Below are 26738 nucleotides of genomic sequence, written 5' to 3'. Positions count from 1 at the left end.
GCAACGTTGTTCGATCGATCAGACTGTTCTAGGGTTTCCACAGGGGCAAAAAGATAGAAAGGACCAATTTTTAAAAGGTATCTGAGGGATTCTCACAGTAGAACAGTATGCCAGAGACCTGCCCACAAAATTTACATCAGGCTTTTGCAAACGATGTACTGAGTGCACTGAGCTTTCTTATGGCTATGTCGAATAGACAAGGCACATGGATATGTAATTTCCTTCTTAGTGAATCCATGAGCTATTATTCGCCGCTGTGTACACGGCGAACACGCAGAGCGGTCCCCTACTCACCGAGCATGCCTCCAGCGCGCAACAACGTGCAAATGTCGGCGCGGCTGAAGAACTTGAGACCACGTGTGAAGGCGGCGACGAGCCAGGGCAGCAACTGAAAAGCATTGTCGGGCACGCGGCTCTCGGAGAATCCCCACGGGTCCTCGAGGATCAGGTGAGCCACGTGTTCGGGCCGCCGTAGCGTGTAGGCGGATGCCACGAAGGCGCCGAAGCTGTGACCCAGCAGCACGAACCGCTCCAGACCCATCTGGCAACGCCACCCCTCCAGAGCTGTGCACCGCGTAAGGGGGCGAACCATCAATGAACCAACTGCCCCGAAATTGCGGCAGGCATGTCCGTCAAAATATTCGTTGACGACCTCTGCACACTGGCTAGTTGCGCGTCCGACTAGCTCTAAACGCGAAAGAAGTGGCGGGTGGCCTATTTTATTTCACCAGATTCTTCTTGACACATTCACATGAAAGAAGTTATGCGATGGCACTTCATCAAATGACTCGTATGTAAACAATTTGCTGTACCGAAGGTTCTCGCGCAGTAGCGGTGGGGAGTTAGCGGCTGGGGATAATTAATGCGCCACCGAAGCATCATGTCAAGCGAATGCGCCTGGTTGTCAGTTGTCGTTGGTTCGAATTGCGTGCGACCAACATTTCTAAGACAGCAGGCGCCTGACTTGTATCCCTTTCTCTTCATACATATGATAAACTAAATGCCGTAACAAGGTTTGCTGTTTGTTGGCGCTGACCTCTTGGATATACCATAGAGCATAGAGCAAAAGCAAGACAAACGCAAAAAAGTGAGACCCACGGGAATAGCGCGCGGCATACCAGAGTGGTCAGCTCTGATTTGCCAGTGTTAATACCCATGCGCTTGTGCCGTACGTCTCCTTCTTTCTGTGCCCTGGTCTTACTTTTTCACCAGTATGTACAAGAACAGAAAGCCGAGACGACTGCTTCGGCTGGTCCAACAGCGATCAAGCCAGGCAGATTACCGGCGCGCACCTTGGGCGAGTTGGGCCTCCGCCATCCCCGCATCGCTGGACAGCGCGGGCCTCGAGCTTTTGCCGAAGCCGAGAAGGTCGATGGCGTAGACACGCCGGCGGTGGGACAACGCCTCCAAATTGAGCACCCAGAGTGCCGCGCCGCACAGGTAGCCGTGCACGAGCACTAGCGGCAGCACCCCGTCGGCTTCCTCGTCCGGCTCCAGCTGGATCGTCCACACGCGGCTGCTACGCGGCGGGCTGTCGCTGATGCGCCCCACGTCCACGTAGTATCCGCTGTATTGTTTCCCCATCGCTGTGAAGAGAAGCGTCACGTGTGAGCACGACACAGCCAGCTCAAGCGGTTAAGGGACTCTTAGGGCCTATTTACGCTCGAGCCGCCCATCACCGCAAGCCGCACCGCACGCGTGCGGTCGCGCGAAAAATTGCACGTATCAAACACTTGTGCACAAATTTCGGTTTACAATATGTAAGGTATACACTGTGCACACAGTGTAAACCGAAATTCGTGCACAAGTGTTTGATACGTGCAATCTTTCGCGTGACCGCACGCGTGCGGGGCGGCTTGCGGCGATGGGCGGCTCGAGCATAAATCGGCCCTTAATGTGAATGATGAGGTCATACGCCTAGATTGGTATTTCTCAAACAGAAAATGCCCCGCGTTCTCCAAGAGCGCAGGTTTGGCGTAAAACTCAAAAGTGAAACACCGGCGCTGATGTCTCCATCTAGTTTCTTAAACACCACTGTGAGTTCACAGTTCGGAACTGACTGGTCAGTGATAATTAATCGTTATATGAACAAGTTAGCCCACGACAAAATAAAGGAAAATTCAATATGACAACTCCGAAAAGTTAATCAGTAAAACGAAGGAGTGAGATAAGAAAAATACTGCGTCGCCCATCATCTCAAACGGTGTCGTCATGGGTGCCTAGATATTCAGACGAGGAAGCCCAGTCATCACTTGAGTTTTTTCGCCGACAACAGTAATCTTTTCAAGTGACACTAAAAAAATACAAAAACAAAATCTACCAGGCTAGCAGGTATAAAAAGTGTATTTTCCGCACTGATTCGCGACGGCAAAGCTTGTTTATTCAAGCATCTTTTTTTTCTGCTTTTAACGAAGGAGCAACGCCTAAAATATATAGAACGTGGTCAGGTGAGTCGCTGCTGACTCCGTTGTGCACGACATAATTTTCTTTCAATTTGGGGCACTGGGTTTCCTAATGCACAAGTTCTTGCGAACAACAAAACAGCGGTAGACAATAAGCGCAACGCAACACAATGTATACGCACGCCATGGTCAATGAATGACCAGAGCGTGACATATCGGGTTAAAATGCGCAACACAGCACACATCAGGCATGTCGCGATCATTAAATGAATGGAACATGACATCGCAACAAGGCAACAAAATAGAACGGACAGCAGAATGGGATGGGAAAAAAAAAACTAGCACCAACCAGAAAATAATTTATCGACAAATCCAATGACAATCAAAACGGTGATGCTGTGACTGCTGGCGACTAATCTGCCGGTGACAGCTTGCCGGCTACTGATACGTTTAAACTTCACCGTGTACATGAAGAGTCAGGCTAAATAGCGTACTGTTCATCCCGCCTAAGCAGCGCGTACGTACATCAGTCGAGCCACATTCTGCATAACCAGGCCTCTTAAACAACGCCAAATAATCACGTTTAAGCGACAATTGTGCACTTTGTCGATTACTCATTCCAACAACGCACATTGAAACACGCGAAGGCCGCATGACGCAAGCAGCCTGCGCGCTGTCCACGTGCGCAACTTCCACGTGTTGAAGTGGGCGCACGAGCACTGCTCAAAACACACTGCTCATTCATTGTTGCGCAAGATGGGCTGTGCAAATGAGACATCCTAATAATTACCTAATCATTATGAAACACCTTCTTGAAGCGATCTACCGCGGAAGCGAATACTCACAGCCAAGGACTCGCCGTTCGGCATCGTCCAGACTCTGCTTCGACGACGGGCACCAGCAAAAGAAGGAGCGTAGGCGCAGCGTGAGCACAGTGAGGAAATAACTGAGTATGCGCCGCACCATATCTAGCAGGGTCTTCTTGTAGTAGCGCAACCTGCAACAACAACAAAAAAAAAAGTGGGGGGGGACTCAGTTCCCTGAACGGGCACCGACCGGGCGACCTTGAAAACGGGTTCTGGGAAGATAAAGCGGAGTTCCCCATTTGCTGAAGAAACAGGGGGAGCTCCCCTACCGCGGAAATCCGTCATCGTTTTCACTTCCCCTCCCTCGTCGAGGAACGCGGTGCAGGAGAAAAGCCTTGTCCACGCTTCCTCATACAAGGCATTGCAGAAAGATATGCCTTCCTTCTGTGCTTGCTACCGCATCCGAGGTTGGTCTTCGGGCGGACTTAGCCCTTCACAGAACTGACGGGGCTGTAAGTACGACCCCGCGTTTCCCGGCTCATGCTGAGGCATGTAAAAAAGAGCACAAAGCGAACAGCAGAATAGCAACCCCCTTTGCGATCGCAGAATGAGTCACACGACGCTGACGTGTCGCCAATAGCTGTTCGACTGGCTCAGCCGAAGCGTACAACGCCAAGGGGGTTTTATGTTTTTGCTTTCTTTCGTTGGTTTCCTTGTGCGGAAGCTGTCCCCGTTCTCATTTAGACAAGGCTCATTGTAAGTACTGCACCTGCACTGAAGCGATGTCCGTAAACAATTGCGTGCCGCCATATGAGTGAGACATACCCCAGAGTGAAAAAGCTTCACGTGGCTTATTAGAAGATGCTTGCTTAGAAGCCGTTCATTTACCAGTAAGATGAGCACGTAGGCTACCACCTCTATCGCAACATAATATATATATATGTGTGTGTGTGTGTGTGTGTGTGTGTGTGTGTGTGTGTGTGTGTGTGTGTGTGTGTGTGTGTGTGTGTGTGTGTGTGTGTGTGTGTGTGTGTGTGTGTGTGTGTGTGTGGTTTGAGTAAAGCGAATCAGTGAAATATAGCAGTGAGGTTGCGCGCTATTTATACACACCCATCCAGCCAGCCCCGTGCGCGTGCATTGTTCTCCATGTGACTCCGACGCCGCTGCTGGCGTTGTATTTGGGTACAAAGCCCAACACTCTCCAACAGTACTGCACATGTGTTTCCCTTTGCTGATCTGTCACTAAACCACCCCTATCTAACAACTAACAATGGAGCAAAACACAGCTTTTGCCAACAGTTGCACCGCGAAGCGCAACCACCTGGTCGAGTCAGTCGCGAAGGTAGGAAACTACAAAGCTTCGTTACTCGATACATTTTTGAACCATACTGCCTATTTTAGTAACCACAGCTCATATTCGCAAAATTTATCTTACGTAAGAACGTTTCTTAATTGACCGCTGTTCAGGCGCCCAACATTCGTGATAGCGAAGGGTGTCGTAACGAGACGATCGCCACGGCGATGACTTACTGCGCACGACACTTCCGAAATATACACTTCGTAAAATTCACGCTAGTAACATATTAGTCCACCCTGGGGCTTCTTATGAACTAAGTCGTTGCAATAATAGGATAATAGGCAACGGTAATAGGTTTTAGTGGAATTTTTCTCACATCTCCTAGAATGACGCAGTTGAGGTGGTGTCAACCATTTGGCTGAAACCGCTGCAGGCGCTTTTCACCTCGTTAATTTGGAGGTGAAAGCTCTACTTCAGACAGTAGTGCATACATTTCGATGGGAGGTGAATGCAAAAACGCTAGTGTACCGAGGTTTCGGTACGTGGCAGAGAACCACAGGTGGCTAATATTAATCTCGAGCTTTCCAGAACGGTATCTCTCATGACCTTTAGGTGGCTTTGGGACCTTTAGCCCCCGAATCAAACCTAAAAGCGCTCAACATGTAAGATGCGGCTATGGTCGTGAATCATGCGCATAAAATTGTTTTTGTTAATGCTTAAATAAACCATCTCTGACGTTCACATGCCAGCGTGGCGCACGCAAACTTGCATAGCTGAATCGCTGCTGCTAGGCAAATTAGTGAACAACATGAGCTAAGTATACCTGTCGCTTGGTCGTTCCATGTAGTTCATTCGGGTGCAGTATCAACAGAAGCAGGTATTAGCAGCTGCCTTTTCACCGTACTCTCCTTGTCTTCTTGATAAGGAGTGGGAACCAGCCTGTGCTGGTTCCCACTCTTATGAGCCGTCAGTCTGATTACAAAACCTAAAACGCGTGCTGTTGTTTTTTTTCTTTCTTATATTCCTTTGTAAAGAACGCCCGAAAACACTCTCAGTCTCGGACCTCTCTCTCTCCCTCGAAAAGAGAAGCTGGAAATGTTCAGTCAGCGTTGTCTGCAGTCTTCTTTAGGAGCTGGTTTTGCGCAAAACAAATGTTCTCCGGGCCTAGCGCGTATCTTCTCTACTGAAAAATGTCCTTCACTACGCCTCCATTGCCAACAGCTCTTTCTCCAAGCCTACAATGCCCAAATTAAGGATCCAGATTGTCAGAACGCCTTCATTTCCTCCTCTAAGTGTCCACCGTAGAAATGTGTTCCAGCTCCTGTGGAGGCCGCACAGATAAAGATGTGTGAAGTGAATGGAGGGTTAAAGGGCCTCTCACCAGGTCTGGCCATTGTGAGCATACAATGCGCGATAACGATCGTGTCTGCAAAGTATTACAGCGCTATGCGCCGCGGGAAGATCTGCAATTTCAAATCGAACGCCGTTTCCCTTCTCGCGGCCGTCGCGCTCTAAGCCGGCGGATGACGTACACGAGCTAGCGCGCATACGTACACGTGTTCGCACTGTGAAGTCGCTCGGGGTGACACGTGACTTCGAAAATTATTCAAGGCAACATCTGTTATTTGTGTAATACGTTGCTTGAACAGACGAATTAAAGCTTAGAGAAATAATAAGACACACAAACCGAATGTCTGCATGTTTTTGTTTTACTTCGCACCGCAGCAAGATAGATGTACTTCCGTTTCGTCTGCTTGTTTCCACGTCATGCAGTCGCGTGCGCAGACAGCGGAACTGTCATTTTCTACCGTGTTCCAGCGCGGGATCATGCTCTGTGATCCGCTTGTGTCTACCTCAGTATTCGTGTAGCACTGACTTATACCGCTAGTCAGGTGTCCTCGTGCACAGCGCGCAAAATTGTGCGTTGCGCGAAACGAGACGATCACAACAGCTCGAGCGCGACGCCGTCAGCTGAAGTGCGCCCCGCCGCAATAATATGGTCGCTAGAATGTAGCAAAAAAGCGAGGAGATATAAAAATGAATGCGGGGCCCGTCACGTATGCGTCACGCGATCCTCGAAGTCCGGTATGGGAGAACGCATGGAAGGAATTTCTCTTGCGGAAGCTAGACGGGGCAAGCGGAGAGAGTGTCTCGCTTGGCAGTGGAGCTCACCTCCTGAAATCATGGGTTCGCGGCACTGCAATATTTCTGTCGCGGCTATTAATGAGCCGAGTTGAAGAAAATTTTGCGGCAGAACGCTCCCTAGGGGACACGAAACAACTTCCAGCGTGTAACCAAAATTTGTTATCGAGGACGGGAGAGACGTTTTTCCAGGCGACTAGTCGGGAAGTGGCCACTAGTAGGGGCGAATCAGCTCAAACATTCGTTTCTACATGTCAGTTGAAGAAATGAATGACGAAACTTTTCTGCGAAGGTATCCACAAGATGCAGCGACCTTTGAGAAGGCTGACGAAGACTACTTAGAGCGACTATAAGGGTCATTCCACGCCAACGGTCCCAACCATGGCGCTTGAGAAAAATTTCTCTCAAATAATTACGAAAAAAATCACAGGTATATAAGCATCACTTGAACAGTATTTCCCCAAAATATCGTGAACGGAAAAAGATTTGTCCACGTGAGCGCCATGTCAATTTCACGAAATTATGGAAAACCAGGTGCAAAAAAGAAATTCGCCAAACATCGACCGTATTGCGCATTATTTCAAAATTTGGGGTTTTGCGTTGTCTGAACATTGTTCTTTTATTATGAATCAGTTTCACAAAATAACTTCGTGTTTTTGACTCCCTAGCACTGAGGTGAAAATGCGCAAATTCTAGCGTTCTTGCAAAATTTCTCCCGAAAAAAAGTCAGGGGAGGAAACCCGGAATTACTTTTATATAACTGCCACTAAAGCTTACTATCTTCTAAAATTTTATTTTCGCCTATGTGATGCTCACGGGCTCCAAAATAAAAGCCTGAATTTGACAAAAACGCTTGTTTGGCCTATGTTTAGACGTCAGTAACACACTAAGGTGGTCCATGAAAAAATAAGCAGAAGAAGGCATTTCATTAAGAAGAATAACACCTTTCACCACGAAAATTTTAGTCAAAATAATTTGCGTTTTCATTTAGAAAAAGAAATATTGAATTCGAGTCCCACCATTGCATTACTTTTGTTCGTGCTTCCACTTCACCTGATAGCATGTTGGTGGGAAATACAAACCAGGGTGGTGCACATGGTGGTATGGGTTGAGAGGGATCAAATCAGATACCACCGGGAGTTCATAAGAACCTGAATCTTTAAGCTACGCTTACTTAGGGCAGATGGACTTCGCGCACTTCCTTGCTACTGGAAGTATTGACCTTTTTGGTTTACAAACATAGGCCCTGTACGGCTTCCGTGTTTTGCTCATTGACGTAGCCCGCTAAATTTAGCGAGCAAGAAAGGCATTGGCTGCGATACCGAGTAGCAGGAGCGCGTTAAAATATACGCCCGCAGATTTTCAACCCCTTTCCTCTATACATGACGACAATTCTTCAAGTGAATGTTACCGTATACGTTATACAAAACATTTTTTTTGTGTTAGTTTTGAGGCGTAATGGGCATATTTTTTATATAAAAACTTAAATATAGACTTTAAGCACAGTCAAACAACTTAAAAACGCACTTAGTGTTCTGGCGCAGTAGGCTGATAAGGCCCGTGACCGGAAGTTTTTTGAGGCCGCATTCCCACGGCTGTTATCGCGCGAGTGAAACCGCCCGTATACATATGTGGCCGCCTACGCGGGAAGTGTTAGAGCGGGCCACAAATCACTTTCATGAGCGCGAACTTTAAGCACCACTTGAACGAAACACGTTCAGTCCCCCTGAAAGCAGTGAAAACAGACCGATTATATGGTGAATATTTTTTATGTGGAGCTTTGTTGAGCGTATTTCACTGGTTCTGTGATGTCGATACTATTCTTCCTGCTACTTCGGGTCAGATAGACAGTAGTCGGCAAGGTTTTTATTGGAACACGAACCACAGGGCCTTTGTGATGTCATACCTCAGGAAACCACTTTCTCGGACTACATTTATAAAAGTATTCTGAGAAAATGAAAGTGACTTATGGCCCGCTCTACCACTTAATGCCTAGGCACCCGCATATGTGCACTTCCAATAGCATGGGAGTGCGCAGTGTCGATCTACCTTAAGTAAGCATACCGTCAAGATGCGAATTTTTGCGAACTTCTGGTGATAGCTGCTTTTATTACTCACCACGCAGACCACCATGTGCACCACCCTACCTTGCATTTCCGGCCAACATGTTATCGGGTGAAATGGAAGCATGAACCAAAGTTACCCAGAGCCATCCCTTCCGAGCCCTTGCCAAAGCTCGAAGCACTCCGGAAACATCTGTTGCTGACGAATTCTGTCAACTTATATCCAGACCGGGAATTTCATATACTTGCCTACAATTCGCAAGTTCAACAACACTAGCAGACCAGAAGGTTCGTGCATGCTTTATGTCACAACATCCTCAACTTGACTGTGAGTTTAGTTTAAATGAATTGAAAAGTGCTCTTTCGTCATGCCGTACAAAGAAAACCGCAGGCCCAGATGGTGTTACGTATGTGATGCTAAAGAACCTAGGTCCAGTAGGAAATATGACTCTTTTGGAGATATTTAATGATATCTGGTTAAAAGAGACCATCCCGGATTCATGGAAATTAGCTCGGGTAATTCCAGTGCTAAAACCAGGAAAGACCCCACTTTGCCTTGACTCCTACCGACCCGTCAGTCTCACAAGCTGCTTTTCCAAACTAATGGAGAAGATGATAGACAGTCGATTGCAATGGTGGTGTGAACACACAAATGTGTTTTCCGACCACATGACCGGATTTCGACAAAATCGAGGTACAATGGATGCAGTATTAGACATTGCCACATGCGTCGAACATGAACGAAGTTGCGGAAATGTGACAATAGCAGTATTCTTAGACATTCAAAGAGCATTCGACACTGTAAGTCACATACACGTCCTTGCTGGTATGTTAGAGCTTGGCCTACACGGTCGAACGCTGCGCTGGGTATCAAATTTCTTGAAAGATAGAAAAATATTTATGGAAACAATTGAAGGAGAAAGAAATTATCACAGCATCACGCAGGGCGTTCCGCAGGGCAGCGTTCTCAGTCCGTTTTTATTCAACTGTGTCATGGCAGCCTTGCCACAAAAACTATCGTCTGGTCTACAGTATTCTCTGTACGCAGATGACATCTGCATATGGGCCTCTGAATCTCATATACAAGACATTCAAAGAACGCTGCAAGAGGGTCTTGATAGTATCGACACCTTTTTAAAAGAAAGAGGCATGAGTCTCATACGCCAAGACAGCCGTACTTCCTTTCACTAGATGACAGCTGAATAATTTCCAACTTACGCTTAACGGGCAAAGTTTGATGTTTGTGAAAGAGCATAAATTTCTTGGAGTTATTCTTGACCGCCAGCTAACATGGGCATCACACATCCGCGCAATTGAAAAGCAGACCAACGCAGTAATAAACGTACTTCGGCGACTCGCTGGCACAACGTGGGGAGGATCAGTCTCTTCGCTACTACAAGTTCATAATGCACTCATAAAACAAAAAATTGCTTACTCGGCCCCTATTCTCCATGGATTATCGCAAACTTCCGAGGAACGTCTTCAACGTTTACTAGCAAGGGGGCTACGAGTGTGTCTTGGGGTTCCGCAGGCTACCTCGAGTTCTTTAGTAATTGCTGAAGCTCGTCACCCTCTATTTCCAGTCATACGAACGGTTGAAACATGCCGACATATTTATCGCATCTTAACCCAACATGAGAAGCATCCATTAAACCTCGCGCTCACTGAAAGAAACAAAAGCAAAATTCACGATGTTGTTCGAGAACATAGAGCATTGTTACCAAGATTTGAATTATGCAAAGTGGATGTTAGTTACCCTCCCTGGATGTTAACATGCCCTAAAATAGAATTATCGGTTTACGGGATTATATCAAAGAGAGACATGTTCATAGTAGCCGCACAGCAACTAGCACTCTTCCAAATTTACTCATTATATCCCCAGTACATCCACGTTTATACAGATGGTTCGTGTCATAAAAATTCTTCGACTTCAGCATTCGTCATTCCACATTTAGCGCTAGAGCAAACATTCAAATTATCCCGGGAGACATCTTCCACCATGGCAGAACTATTTGCAATCCTGTGTGCTTTGCGTTTCATAACATCAGAAAAACATTCGCAAAAATGGGTTATCTTTAGCGATTCGCAAGCCGCTCTCACATTACTACAGAGCAATAAGAAAAATTCTTTGAACACTTCGCTATTGTATGAGACGCTCAAAGAACTTACTAAAGCAAACGCAATGAACCACGTAATTGCATTTCAATGGATACCTGGGCACTGCAATATTCCCGGTAATACTGCAGCGGACGCAGCTGCGAATCGAGCGCACAATAACGCAGAGACGACCAATCTTCCCCTATTGCGTAGTGAAGTCCGTCTGATCCTGAGACAGATTTCTTGTCGCCTCAGTAAAACTACCTGGTTTGACCAACAAACTAAAAACTCGGAATTATACTCTATAGACCCTTGTATAAACTTATCAATGCCGGAAACTCTAAGAGACAACAGAAAATTTGAAACATTGGTACACCGACTGCGTCTTGGTACTGCATTTACGAAACACTTCTTGTGCAGAATAAAACGTGCCTCTAGTCCGCAGTGTTCTTGTGGCCACCCAGACGAAGATGTGCATCATCTTCTCCTCGAATGCACGAAATACGCTACACAAAGAACGGTACTGCAAGCTAATTTGTGTATATTAGACAGAAGACCATTCACTCTTAAAAAGATACTTGGCCCATGGCCAACTGCGGGCCTTCAAAAAAGAGCACTTCTTGCTCTGAAAAAGTTTTTGGAGGACACCAACATTTTGGGAAAATATTAGGTACCCGATATTCGAATACGCTAAATGAGTTACATAAATGTTGTTCATGGTCCATAATTGGTTTATGTGATGATCGCAACTTTTACGCGATATGTATGATTCTGTTTTGTACTTGCAGTGTATTACATGTGCTGTGTGTTTTGGCTGTTCAAAACATCTGTCTTTATATATGTGTACGTGGACTGAACTAATGCACAGAACTTTGCGACTCATGTACTGTTGGACCGTATAGTTTTTATTCACACAGTGTTCTACTGAGTGTTATATTTTGTGTCACTATTCACCCTTTTTACGTAAATTTGTTTCGTTTGCCAAGTGACAAAGAGTAGCCGGTGCCACCATAAAGGCGCCAACCTCTCCTAACATTTCACTTCAATAAAAAAAAATGCAATGGTGGGACTCAAATTCAAAAATGTTTTTCTCAATGAAAACGCAAATTACTTTGAATAAAATTACCGTGGGGAAAGGAGTTATTCTTCCCAATGATATCCGCTCTCCTGCTTATTTTTTTTTTTTTATGAACCAGCTTAGTGTGTTACTAAAGTCTGAACATAGGCCAAAATAACGTTTTTGCCAAATTAAGGCTTTTATTTTGGAGCGTGTGAGCATCACATAGGCGAAAATAAAATTTTAGAAGATAGAAGACCGGCGGCAGCACCGTCCGTATCAAGTGGTTCTCGGCGCACGCCGGCGAGTGTGCGTCCTCACCGAACCACAACGAGACGGCCCATTTGGCGGCGCGAGTGCTTATCTTTCCGCGCGCCCGAGAGTGACCGTTCCGTGTGGTGGTTCGAAACGAGGGACCGAGGGACCAGTTATGGCGAAGTACCAAGTGTTACCACTTAGCTCGACGGACAATGCCGCCTCCCCACCCGGCACTTAGTCGGGAGGAAGCCGTCATCCCAAGGCAGATACAGACAGGGTCGCTCCTCGCCCCGGCAGTGCTACACGTGCTTCACCCAAGACTCTAACCGAATGGTATGTGCGGTGTTTGTGCAGTGGGTCCGGCGGACCAATGGCACATCATGTGGGACTGTGCCAGGTTCCCGACCGAAGCTACCTCCAGGACATACCCGCATGAACTTGAAGGTGCAGTGCAGTCTACAGACAAGGACACTCAACTATGGACCGTCCAGTATAGGCCCGGGGTGCGCTCGAAAAGCACAAGCGTCACAACCCACCACAAACGGGTCGAACTGGGGTAGTGCAGAGTAAGGCATAACCCCGGGTCGACGCTTGGCCAATGTCCCGACATGTTAAACCGTTGGTTGCTGGCACTTTAATAAAGTTATTCCTATTCTATCCTAGAAAATAGTAAGGTTTAGTGATAATTCTATAAAAGTAATTCCAGGTTTCCTCCCCTGACCTGTTCTCGTGAAAAACTTGGCAAAAACGCTAGAATTTGCTCATTTTCACCTCGGTGCTAAGGAGCAAAAACCATGAAGTTATTCTGTGAAACTGTTTATAATGAAACACCAATGTTCGGACAACGTAAAACCCCAAATTTTGAAATAATGCGCAACACGTTCGATTTTTGGCGAATTTCTTTCTTGCCTCTGGTTTTCCATCATTTCGCGAAATTCAATTGGCGCTCACGTGGCCAAAAAATTTTTCGGTTCAAAATATTTTGCGGAAATACTGTTCAAGTAACGCTTATATACGTGTAATTTTCTCGTAATTATTTGAGAGAAATGATTTTTCTCGAGCGCCACGGTTGGGACAGTTGGCGTGGAATGACCCATATCTGAGTATGAACAAAAAGTTGGCCGTCACTTTGGCGTACGCTAAAGAGGATGAAGGCAAATTCAGCCCTCCCGGTCACGAGACATTCATGCATTAATGGACACTTTCATTCTAATGCGTAGTAACTTCCTATCCACCAAAGGTCGTGGGCCTTAACTCTAACTTAATTACATTTGCCTTAATTAACTTCGCCCTAATTGACACCAAAGGTCGTGAGTTCCAGCGTATTAATTAACGCTATCTTAAATAGCCATGCCTTTATTAACTTCGCCTTAATTAACACCAAATGTCCTGTGTTCGACTCTCCACCTTGACGATGTCAATTGGAATCCAACTTGGAGGTATCGCCGGTTCGCCTATAACTCCAAAGGTGTTCGACTCCCACCAAAGGTTGAGGGTACGAGTGCGTTAATTAACGTCATTTTATTTACCTGTGCTTTAATTAACTATACCTTTATTGATTATCTCTTAAAGAGACACTCAAGACAAATACTAAGTCGACGTGCCCTGTTTAAATACCATTCCAGACACTTCGCAACGCTTGCTTCGTACCACGACTTAGTTTACGAGAAAATTGCATCTGAAGGGTCCGAATACCCTTTCCTAAATTCAAATCTCCCGCCACCGAACCGGGGCAGCGGTGACGTTGCATACGCCATCACCACACTCTGCTGCTGTCGGTGAGTAAAACGGCCCCCGACAGACGGTGGTACCGAGCCAAGACAGATAAAGAGAGAGCGGTGGATTCGCCGCTGAGCTGCTTTTTGGTTAATTTTGGTAGAGTGGCGTGGACCGTTCGGGCATCCCGCAACATCACGCGGAAGTTTAATTCTCTGCTATTTGCAATTTGTGCTAGTTTCGCGAACCAGCAAAACTAGCGCAGCACTATGCGATAATGAAACTACTGAAACGCGAAAGCATTGGCGGCGCCGAGTCGAGATAAACGAAACCTTTCGACCACCCGCGTCGTTGTCAAGGGTAATTCAATTAGTTATTTTTTTTCTAAAAATGAAATAGCACTGGACAAGTAGCATTTTATTTCGTCTGATAATACAATGCAAGGATGCTTTCTTGCAACGAATGGTTTAGTACAAGTGACAGAATTTAACTGAGGTGTGCTTTCGTCATCGGGAAAGTACTTACATGTGCCATGGGAGTCTCTTACCATGTCCTGCATTTACCTGAATTTCTCGATTATTAAGGCTCTCTTGGCGATAATATTGACGCCTTAGAGATTCTCGAGCACTAATCTATCCCTTTAGTATGACCTAACATTTGCCTTTAGTGTCCCTTCAGTTAACGTCGCCTTAATTAACGCCCAAGGTCGTGGGTGAGACTCCCACCAAAGCTCGTGCACTCGAGTGCATTAATTAACGATATCTTAATTACCCACCCCTTAATTACCTTCGCTTTAATTAACACCAATGGTAGTGGGTGCGACTCACGTCCTTCACGATGTCAAAAGGAATCCAACTTAGAGATATCGCCAGTTCGCCCATATCTCCAAGTGGGTTCGACTTCCAGCAAAGGTCCAGGGTACGAGTGCCTTAATTAATGCTACCTTAATTAACTATGATTTAATGAGCGATGCCTTATAACTGTGTCTTAATTCACTTTGCCGTAATTAACACCAAAGGCCGAGGGCTCGACCAGCAATTTAGTTGCCATTGAATTTCGGTGCCACATATATATAAAATGGAGAGGCTCACATAAAGTAGTCTCTCTCCTCACGACATAATAAGCACGCGTAAATTCCTAGCCACCAAGCGCGCAGAGAATCATGGGGAAAGTAATGCGCAGTGCGGATGGTGAAAGCGATGGTGACCAGGGCGTCAGCAAAACCTACCACGAAACCAACAATGCCTTGTGAGGACCGGCAACCATGACGGGTATATTTAGTAAGAGTCATCACGTAGGTGGTCCCCAAAGGAGGGGTGACGTCAGAGGAGGTTGGCTTGCCGAGGCTAGCAGCCTGAACGTCATTCTCTCTCCGAGTCTTTTTTCCCTTCCTTCATACATGCAAGCCCACCGCATCTACTCACTTCACTCGTAAGCATTTTGTACATCTAGGGATGCTGATAATGAGTTAAACAAGTTATTAGTGTGGTTTTAGTATAAGTATTAGGGGGCAAGGGTTAACTAATGGTTTGCGGGAGTGAAAAAAAAAAACATACATGGTTTCACGGAAAGTTCTTGTACACAGTAGTATTGTCAGAAGGAGAAGTTTATGGTGCTGTAGCCAGTACTTCAGAAAGGGCAGTTGATGGCACTGCAACCATAACTGTACTTCCAACGTGGCGGCAGTACCATTACCGCCTTTGGAATACACCCGCGTCAATTCGAATCTGGTTAGTGTTAATTCATTTTCTTTACTGTATGTAATTCATTCCGAATACCTCAACCGACGTTCCTGTATATATATATATATATATATATATATATATATATATATATATATATATATGTGCTTGTGGCAGTTGCGGTCACTGCGTACGAGGGGTATTGGCAGTGACATAGAAACACACGCGCGCGCACCATTAGACAGTTGGGCGTCCGCAGCAGCTGCGCGTACGCAGCAAAAAATAAGCCGCAGAAGCTACAGCACGCATGCGCAGCACGCAGGAGCACGCACAGTCGCTTGCGTGCGCAGCTTTTCAAAAGCTGCGTAGCGTCCGCTGCGGGCTTTGCGTGACGTCCTCACGTGTTCTCGCGTGTCTACGAGAGCGCATTTTTCGATATCGCTCTTGCCGGAGAATGACTCCGGCTTGTGGTTTGACTTCGTGGCGGCTGACATTGGCTACACAGTTGCAGAAGGTGGCATATGGCGGCACTCGGTAGTGCAATACTGGTTCCTACGCGTGCAAGTCAGCAATCCCCTTCTTTTGTGTCCGGCCAACTATTGCCGCATCGTGCGAGCGCGCTTCGCGGCGTACGCGCAACCTCGCGTGCTGCGTATACGTGGCTTGTTGCGGACGCCCAACTAAAACCGCCTATTTTTGCTTGCGGCTATGCAGCATCGATTGTTCGTTGGTACCATGTTTGGCAGCACTAATCTCGCTGGGTGCGAGAGACTAGCCGGGCGGTTATTTTTTAAATCTCGAGAACTTCCTTCGCATCCCAGAAGAAAAAAATTAAGACCGTAGCACCTAACTTCCCACAAAGAAATTATTTCGATATTTTAAATACATTCTAAAGATTCTCTATTGAAGATCTTGCGTTTAAAGTGGCATGCTTTAAATGTTTATGAATTAATTATTGTTCACTTATTAGCTAAGCTCAACGTAATATATGCTATGAGTTTCTTAAAAGGATACGAAGTCGGTCCCATTCTCGTAACGCACACGAGGAAACGATAACCTTTGCAAGCAAGTTATAACGTTTTAGCAGTAAACAAACGCTAAGAGTTTTCAACATAAAAGCAATATGGCATGAGGCAAGCGTACATAAGAATAGCAGTGCAACTGAATGCAAGAAACTTATGATCGGATGTTCTCAGCCCACAGTGGACACGGCTGCATTGTGAACAACAAGCCAGTATGGGGTCGAAACGTCAAATAATTTTTGCATCGAAGCTGTTAGCCTCTCTTGGTCAGCATTTTAGTGACGTTGTCCGTGGGGGGAAATCTGGGCTTATCCCGGAAGTAGTGCAATGCCGGGCCGACCCGCGACGGAGGTGAAGCAGGCTTCAAGCACTCAGCAAAGTGAAGCGAAAAGCGCATACATTCTTTGTAATTGTGCATGCTACATACAGAACCGCATTCGTTTCAATAAACAAGCACAATACAAGCATCCGTACCACATAATTTATGATATGGTACTCCTGATAACAACGCGAAGCACGTAGCGCTCCCAGCACACGTTTCCTGGTAAATATTACAGTTGCGCAAGCTGCCGTGGCGACGGCAGCGTGCGACGTGAGGAGTGACGTCACTAGCCTTTTTTTTTATATCGAAGAACCAACCTAGCAAATGGCTTCATTGCTGTTGCAATACCGCTATGGATAGGCAACGCATAGTTAGGGCTCCCGAAGAGCAGTGTGAATATGAGGAGCGGCAAAGGGACAAAGAAACGGCAATACGACCAGCGGCGACGTGCCGCCAAAATTACCATTACTAAAATTACTATAAAGCCATAAAGCATTGCACACCCCCCTCAGCAGTTGTGGTGGTGGTTTTCAACATCTTCGCTGGACGTCCACTTTCTCAAGGCCGGGTTGGCGAGTCATTGTTTTTCTTGGTTGGAGACCTTAATTTTTCACTTTTTTTTTTTTCGTTTCGCATGAAACTCCCCGAGTGGTCTAAAGAAGGCTCTGAAGAGCTCCACTCGAATCAGAATATGAGCAAACGAGGAAAACTCGGTACATTAGACAATTTCTGCTTGAATACTTTATGTGTAGTGACGCATTTACAAACTAATTTCATCTCTGAATACATACTCCCGAACACTTCACTTTGACCAGTTCTCTCTTAGGATGTTCCAATAGCTGAATCTTAAAGTTCTTTGAGCTGCTGTCGGCAGTCACGATTCCTGTTGCTCAACTTCATTCAGTGCAAAAGTTAATTATTGCCAAGGTGAGCTCGTGGCAGTCGCTTGAGGCGAAATCTGGGATGGAACCGTTCAATCTCAGTTCTGCTCAACCCACAGGGCACGTCGAAATTAAATGTCACGACCTGTTGACCATCGGAATCTTGTTTGAGGCAATGCCAGACGCCGTTCCGCAAGGCGGACCCCGACGAGAATGAATGAAAGCTTGGTGGAACATTCAGTGAACGCTTAACAGCTCTCTCCTTGCCTCGAACGGATATCGCTTGCACCACCCACTGAAAGCAAACTTCAGTGGCGGATTCTTGCGACGAATAAAGGAATTTGGAGAATTGTGCGCGCGTGTCTCTGACAGCAGTACAGAATTTATTTATTTATTTATTTATTCATTCAGTTTACCCTACAGGCTCGGAGGAGCACACAAAAAAATGACAAATACTTAACGCAAAAAAGGGAACTACATAGTAAGAGAAACAAATAAGTTTGTACATTGAAAAAAAAAGGAACACTGGTAAACTTTGGAAAAAATGCATACAAGGGAATGCAATGGAAAACAATCTCGAAAAACGATACAAAAGCGAATACAATACAAATACAGCACAGTCAAGCGAACATGTGAAGTTGCAAACGTTCACGAAATTTGGTAGAATCTTTTATTGAGGCAATATTATTTGTAAGGCTATTCCATAGTGCGATGGCGCGCGGCAATGCAGAGTTATTGAATGAGTGTGCGCGGCCAAAAATGCGCCTGACACTGAGATGATTATGAAGTCGAGTAGATGTGCGAGAAGGAATTTCAAGCGACAAACGGATGGACCATGAGTAATAGTAGTATTTATGAAAGAGGCATAGAAGAGCAACAGAGCGGCGGGAATCCAAGTCCGGCAGGGGAACATCGCGTTTAATGTGAGTAATGCTAGATTGACGACTAAGTCAGAAGTCATAAAGCGGGCAGCACGATTTTGGATGATTCCAATTTATCTATTAGGTATTGTTGATGAGGAGACCAGATCGATGAAGCATATATTCAAATTGAGGGCGTACAAAAGTTTCGTAGGCCTGTTGACGGATGGTAGATGGCGAAAGGTGCAGTTGACGACGTAAAGACCCTAAAGTTCTGTTAGCTTTAAGCGCATATCTTCTCGATGTGAAAGATCCAGGCAAGTTTAGTGCAAAAATAAATGCCAAGATATTTGTAAGTAGAATCACGAGGAACTTCCGACGAGAAGATTTTGTAAGGAAACTTGGGATATGATTTCATACGAGTGAAGGAAAGAACGCAGCACTTAGATGTGTTAAGTGTCATTTGCTAACGGTCGCACCACTGATTAACTAGGTGAAGGTCATTTTGCAAAGTTAGATGATCATCATGACAGTTAATCCTTCTGTAAATTACGCAATAATCCGCGAAAATTCGTATGCAGGAGGAAATGTTGCTTGGCAAATCATTGATAAAAATTATTAAAAGAAGAGGGCCTAACACACTACCCTGGGGTACACCTGACGTTACAACAGATGTGGAGGGGCTTAAGTTATTCACAGATGCGAACTATTGCTGATTAGATATGAAATTGCGAAGGCAAGATAATGGTAATAAGTCAATCTTAAGAGCAGTTAATTTAGCTATTATACGACAGTGAGCAACTCTCTAAAAGGCTTTTGCATAGTCGAGAAAGACGCAATCAATAATTTTGCTATTATTCATGCCATAATGTAAATCTGACGTAAATTCCGATAGTTGGGTGCCACAAGACAACGCCTTACGGAAACCATGTTGATTTTGAAAGAAAAAGTTATTAGATTCAAGATGGTTGCACAAATGGGAGGTAATGATGTGCTCGAGAAGCATGAAACAAATACATGTTAGTGAAATGGGGCGGTGGTTGCCAGGTGAGTGTCTGTTTCCCTCTTTGAATATAGGAATAACTTTGGCTATCTTCCAGTCAGCAGGAAGAAGACCTTTTGATAAAGACTGCTGAAAAATGTAGTACAATATCTGAGTGGATATAGCTGACGTGTTCTTTAGAATTTTAGAATTAATATTGTCAATACCACATGATGTAGACACCTTTAGATCGCGTATTTTGGAATGCCTTCAACACTAATATTTATAAAAGACATGAAGCGATAATGAAGGGCGGAGACGCAGGGAATGGAGGAGCAGTCTTCATTGGTGAACACAGCTAGAGCTAAAAAACGAATTGAAAGTTGAAGCACACTCAGATGCAGAGACAGGAACATTGTCAGCGTTATGTAATGTCACGATCAGGAGAGATAGCTTGCCAAACTTTCTAGGGTTAGTGTGTAAAAGTGAGGACAGATCTTTGGAAGAAAAGTTCTTTTTCGCTTTATATATTGCTAGACAGTAAGATTTTAAACTTCCTTGTATTTAGACCATGACGAGGCACATGATAGCCGTTTAGCAGAAGCACATAACCTTTTCTTTTTAATTCCGAGTGATCTAAGTGATTTATTAAACCATGGGTTGCGTATGTCAATAGATACAGTGCCTAGGGGCACGTATTTGTCTTCTAGAAGTGACATAATATTTCTAAATGAATTCCAATTCGCTTCAACAGAATTATTTGTGAATAATGGAAGAAACATTTTCTGAAAGAAAAACTCAAGTTCATGGTTCATTCGTTCGTAATTTGCTTTGCTATAATCCCTGATAATATTACGTTCAGCACCAGCAAATTTCAGTGGAATATAAATTCAGAGCTGCATTAGGTTATGGTTACTGAAGCCATCAAGCTGCATGACAGCGCTTAAGTTACACTGTAAAATAATTTACACCCTAAAAAGTAAAAAGGGTGTAAATGTGTTTATAACTCACACCCTAAGGGTGTTATCTATATGAAGGACACCCCGAGGGTGTGAGTTATAGACACATATACACCCTTTTTCACTTTTTAGGGTGTAATTTATATTACAGTGTATGTGGCTCTGTTGCGAGAATAAGGTCTAATATATTAGTACCGCGAGTAGGCTTAGAAACAATCCGGAAAGACTGAACTCTAAAACATAGGTCAATAAAATCACCTGAATCAATGCTCGTAAGAAAACTTAGAGGAGCAGATTACTGAGCATTAAGGAGATGCAGCAAGAGTATGTGGTTCTTTTTACCTAGCCTTGAAACAGTTACCGAATGATGGCCAGGGTTGTGGCGGCGAACGTAGGATGTACACTTAAGCACAGGCGATACCTAGTAAGTGCCGCCAATGATAAAGTATTTGCGAGATCTCGGGGCGAAATGTAGCACAAGAGAAGACACATACACAGACACACACACACAAAAATGTTAACTGTAAGCTAATCCAAATTTTCGTGCAATACTGCGCTTGGAAGTCATCATCAGCCTGTTGTATGTCCACTGCAGTATGAAGGCCTCTCCCTGCGATCTCCAATTACTCCTGTCCTGCGCCAACCGATTCCCACTAGCACCCGCGAATTTCCAAATTTCATCGCCCCACCTAGTCTTCTGCCATCCTCGACTGCGTTTCCCTTCTCTTGGTACCCATTCTGTAACCCTAATGGTCCTACGGTTATCTAACCGACGCATTACATGACCTGCCCAGCTCCATCTTTTTCTTTTGATGTGAATTAGAATATCGTCTATACCCGTTTGCACTCTGATCCAAACCGGTCTCTTTCTGTCTCTTAACGTTACGTCAAGCATTCTTCGTTCCATCGCTTTTTGCGCGGTCCTTAACTTGTTCTCAAGCTTCTTCGTCAGTCTCCAAGTCTCTGCCCCATATGTCAGCACTGGTAAAATGCACTGATTGTGCACCTTCCTTTTCAATGATAAAGGAAAGCTTCCAGTCAGGAGTTGACAATGTCTGCCATATGCGATCCAACCCATTTTTATTCTTCTATGAATTTTCTTCTCATGATCAGGGTTCACAGACTAGAGGCTGACTGGCGATCCTGAGCTCTTGTTTTGCCCGGCTATTCATCATTACCTTTTTCTTCCGGATATTAATCTTATACCCCGCTCTTACACTCTCTGTTAAGGTCCTCAATTATTTGTTGTAACTCATCGGCATTGTTGCCGAACAGAACAATGTCATCGGCAAACCGAATGTTGCTGAGATATTCGCCATCGATCCTTACTCCTAAGCCTTCCCGGTTTAATAGCTTGGATACTCCTTCCAAGCACGCAGTGAAGAGCATTGGAGAAATTGTGTCTCCCCGTCTGACTCCTTTCTTTATAGGTATCTTCCTGCTTCCCTTGTGTAGAATTAAGGTAGCTGTAGAACCTCTGTAGATATTTTCCAAGGTATTTACGTAAGCGTTCTCTACTCTTTGATTACGTAATGCCTCTATGACTGCTGGTATCTCTACTGAATCAAATGCCTTTTCGTAATCTATAAAAGCCATATAGAGAGGCTTATTGTACTCTGAGGATTTCTCGATAACCTGATTAATGACATGGATGTGATCCATTGTAGAGTAGCCCTTCCTGAAGCGAGCCGGTTCCCTTGGTTGACATAAGTCCAATGTTGCCCCCTTTTTTTTTATTGAAGTGAATGTTAGGAGAGGTTGGCGCCTTTATGGTGGCCCCGGCTACTCCTTGTCACTTGACAAACGAAACAAATTTGCGTAAAAAGAGAGAATAGCGACACAAGATATAACACTCAGTAGAACACCGGATCAATAAAAATATACAGTCCAACAGTACATGAGTCGCTAAGTTCTGTGCATTATTTCAGTTCACGTACGCATATATAAAGTCCGATGTTTTGAACAGCCAAAACACATATGTAATATACTGCAAGTACAGGACAGAATTATACATATTGCATAAAAGTTGCGATAGCCATATAAACCAATTATGAACCACGAACAACGTTTATGTAACTCATTTAGCGTATTCGGATCATCCGATACTTAATATTTTCCCAAGATGTTGGTGCCCTCTAAAAACTTTCTCAGAGCAAGAAGTGCTCTTTTTTGAAGGCCCGCAGTTGGCCATGGGCCAAGTATCTTCTTTAGAGTGAATGGTCTTCTGTCTAATATAAACAAATTAGCTTGCAGTACCGTTCTTTGTGTATCGTATTTCGTGCACTCGAGAAGAAGATGATGCACATCTTCATCTGGATGGCCACAAGAACACTGCGGACTAGAGACACGTTTTATCGTGTACAAGAAGTGTTTCGTAAATGCAGTACCAAGACAAAGCCGGTGTACCAATGTTTCAAACTTTCTATTGTCTCTTATAGTTTCCGGCATTGATAAGTTTATACAAGGGTCTATAGAGTATAATTCCGAGTTTTTAGTTTGTTGGTCAAACCAGGTAGTTTTACTGAGGCGACAAGAAATCTGTCTCAGGATCAGACGGACTTCACTACGCAATAGGGGAAGATTGGTTGTCTCTGCGTTATTGTGCGCTCGATTCGCAGCTGCGTCCGCTGCAGTATTACCGGGAATATTGCAGTGCCCAGGCATCCACTGAAATGCAATTACGTGGTTCATTGCGCTTGCTTTTGTAAGTTCTTTGAGTGTCTCATACAATAGCGACCTATTCAAAGAATTTTTCTTATTGTTCTGTAGTAATGTGAGAGCGGCTTGCGAATCGCTAAAGATAACCCATTATTGCGAATGTTTTTCTGGTGTTATGAAACGCAAAGCACGCAGGATTGCAAATAGTTCTGCCACGGTGGAAGATGTCTCCCGGGATAATTTAAAAGTTTGCTCTAGCGCTAAATGTGGAATGACGAATGCTGAAGTCGAGGAATTTTTATGACACGAACCATCTGTATAAACGTGGATGTACTGGGGATATAATGAGTAAATTTCGAAGAGTGCCAGTTGCCAGTTGCTGTGCGGCTACTATGAACATATCTCTCTTAGACATGATCCCGTCAACCGATAATTCTATTTTAGGGCATGTTAACATCCAGGAAGGGTAACTAACATCCACTTTGCATAATTCAAATCTTGGTAATAATGCTTTATGTTCTCGAACAACATCGTGAATTTTGCTTCTGTTTCTTTCGGTGAGCGCGAGGTTTAATGGATGCCTCTCGTGTTAGGTTAAGATGCGATAAATATGTCGGCATGTTTCAACCGTTCGTATGACTAGAAATGGTGGGTGACGAGCTTCAGCAATTACCAAAGGACTCGAGGTAGCCTGCGGAACCCCATGCAAGACACACTCGCAGCCCTCTTGCCAGTAAACGTTGAAGACATTCCTCAGAAGTTTGCGATAAGCCATGGTGAATAGCCCTATTATATCCCATTTACTGCCCTCTAATTCCTCCAATAGCACTGCTAAACTCGCCTCACTAGATAACGTTCTAGCGTTAAGCGTTGCCAGGTTCATATTCCAATGGCGGCCTGTCCGGAGCCAGTGATTCTTAGCACCCTCTGCAGCGTCGCAGGTCTGACCGCCGCCGTGGTCAGTTGCTTCGCAGCTGCTGGGGACTGAGGGCCGGGGTTTGATTGTGTTGTTCATATAGGAGGTTGTGGCCAAGTACTGCACCAGGGTGGCCAATCCTGCTCTGGTGAGGGAGTGCGTTACCGGTTCTGGTCACCGGGATCAGGCCACACTCCAGGCCTGTTTATGCAATTTTGTCAACACGCGGTTTTTTTTTTAAATCCGGTGGAAAATTGCCGGCACCGGGATTCGAACCACGGACCTCTTGCAGGCGAGGCGGGTGTTCTACCTCTACGCCACCGCTGCAACTAGCGAAGTTAGGAGGCCAAAAGAAGCATATACAGTGCTAAGAAGCGGGCACGTCCTGTGCTACTGGGGCTTAGCAGAGAGAAGGCAACTAGGCGTCGGATTCCTGATTAATAAGAATATAGCTGGTAACATACAGGAATTCTATAGCATTAACGAGAGGGTGGCAGGTCTTGTTGTGAAACATAATAAGAGGTACAAAATGAAGATTGTACAGGTCTACGCCCCTACATCCAGTCATGATGACCAGGAAGTCGAAAGCTTCTATGAAGACGTGGAATCGGCGATGGGTAGAGTGAAAACTAAATACACTATACTAATGGGTGACTTTAATGCCAAGGTAGGCAAAAAGGAGGCTGGAGACAAGGCAGTGGGGGAATATGGCATAGGCACTAGGAATATCAGGGGGGAGTTATTGGTAGAGTTTGCGCAACAGAATAATATGAGGATAATGAATACCTTCTTCCGCAAACGGGATAGCCGAAAGTGGACGTGGAGGGGCCCGAACGGTGAGACTAGAAATGAAATAGACTTCATACTCTGCGCTAACCCTGGCATCATAAAAGATGTGGACGTGCTCGGCAAGGTGCGCTGCAGTGACCACAGGATGGTAAGAACTCGAATTAGCCTAGACCTGAGAAGGAAACGGAAGAAACTGGTACATAAGAAGCCGATCAATGAGTTAGCGGTAAGAGGGAAAATAGAGCAATTCCAGATCAAGCTACAGAACAGGTATTCGGCTTTAACTCAGGAAGAGGACCTTAGTGTTGAAGCAATGAACGACAATCTTGTGGACATCATTAAGGAGTGTGCAATGGAAGTCGGTGGTAACGCCGGTAGGCAGGATACCAGTAAACTATCGCAGGAGACGAAAGATCTGATCAAGAAACGCCAATGTATGAAAGCCTCTAACCCTACAGCTAGAATAGAACTGGCAGAACTTTCGCAGTTAATCAACAAGCGTAAGACAGCTGACATAAGGAAGTATAATATGGATAGAATTGAACATGCTCTCAGGAACGGAGGAAGCCTAAAAACAGTGAAGAAGAAACTAGGAATTCGCAAGAATCAGATGTATGCGTTAAGAGACAAAGCCGGCAATATCATTACTAATATGGATGAGATAGTACAAGTGGCTGAGGAGTTCTATAGAGATTTGTACAGTACCATTGCCACCCACGACGATAATGGAAGAGAAAGTAGTCTAGAGGAATTCGAAATCCCACAGGTAACGCCGGAAGAAGTAAAGAAAGCCTTGGGAGATATGCAAAGGGGGAAGGCAGCTGGGGAGGATCAGGTAACAGCAGATTTGTTGAAGGATGGTGGGCAGATTGTTCTAGAGAAACTGGCCACCCTGTATACGCAATGCCTCATAACGTCGAGCGTACCGGAATCTTGGAAAAACGCTAACATAATCCTAATCCATAAGAAAGGGGACACCAAAGACTTGAAAAATTATAGACCAATCAGCTTACTGTCCGTTGCCTACAAACTATTTACTAAGGTAATCGCAAATAGAATCACGAACACCTTAGACTTCTGTCAAGCAAAGGACCAGGCAGGATTCCGTAAAGGCTACTCAACAATAGATCATATTCCCACTATCAATCAGGTGATAGAAAAATGTGCGGAATATAACCAACCCTTATATATAGCTTTCATTGATTACGAGAAAGCATTTGATTCTGTCGAAACCTCAGCAGTCATGGAGGCATTACGGAATCAGGGTGTAGACGAGCCATATGTAAAAATACTGAAAAATATCTATAGCGGCTCCACAGCCACCGTAGTCCTCCATAAAGAAAGCAACAAAATCCCAATAAAGAAAGGCGTCAGGCAGGGAGATACGATCTCTCCAATGCTATTCACGGCGTGTTTACAGGAGGTATTCAGAGACCTCGATTGGGAAGAAATGGGGATAAAAGTTAATGGAGAATACCTTAGTAACTTGCGATTCGCTTAGTAACTCAGGGGACCAACTGCAATGCATGCTCACTGACCTGGAGAGGCAAAGTAGAAGAGTGGGTCTAAAAATTAATCTGCAGAAAACTAAAGTAATGTTTAACAGTCTCGGAAGAGAACAGCAGTTTACAATAGGCAGCTAGGCACTGGAAGTCGTAAGGGAATACATCTACTTAGGGCAGGTAGTGACTGCGGATCCGGATCATGAGACAGAAATAATCAGAAGAATAAGAATGGGCTGGGGTGCGTTTGGCAGGCATTCTCAGATCATGAACAGCAGGTTGCCATTATCCCTCAAGAGAAAAGTGTATGATAGCTGTGTCTTACCA

General features: G+C 45.0%; 1 protein-coding gene across 4 annotated transcripts in view; it reads right to left on the bottom strand.

Moving 5' to 3' along the window:
- The window catches only part of LOC135911011 ((Lyso)-N-acylphosphatidylethanolamine lipase-like), a 91125-nt gene that overhangs the window by 20440 nt on the left and 43947 nt on the right, over nucleotides 1–26738 (bottom strand). For all 4 annotated transcript variants that reach the window (XM_065443078.2, XM_065443079.2, XM_065443080.2 and 1 more), the window contains 3 exons: nucleotides 3248–3399; nucleotides 1293–1586; nucleotides 295–564 (listed from right to left, as the gene is read on the bottom strand). In XM_065443078.2, coding sequence (XP_065299150.2) covers nucleotides 295–564; nucleotides 1293–1586; nucleotides 3248–3399 — 716 coding nt within the window. The remainder of the gene's footprint in view (nucleotides 1–294; nucleotides 565–1292; nucleotides 1587–3247; nucleotides 3400–26738) is intronic.

Source organism: Dermacentor albipictus, chromosome 1 (assembly GCF_038994185.2).
Source record: "Dermacentor albipictus isolate Rhodes 1998 colony chromosome 1, USDA_Dalb.pri_finalv2, whole genome shotgun sequence".
Taxonomy (NCBI): domain Eukaryota; kingdom Metazoa; phylum Arthropoda; class Arachnida; order Ixodida; family Ixodidae; genus Dermacentor; species Dermacentor albipictus.
The sequence above is the reverse complement of the archived record's forward strand: the minus strand, read 5'-3'. Positions and strand labels throughout refer to the sequence as shown.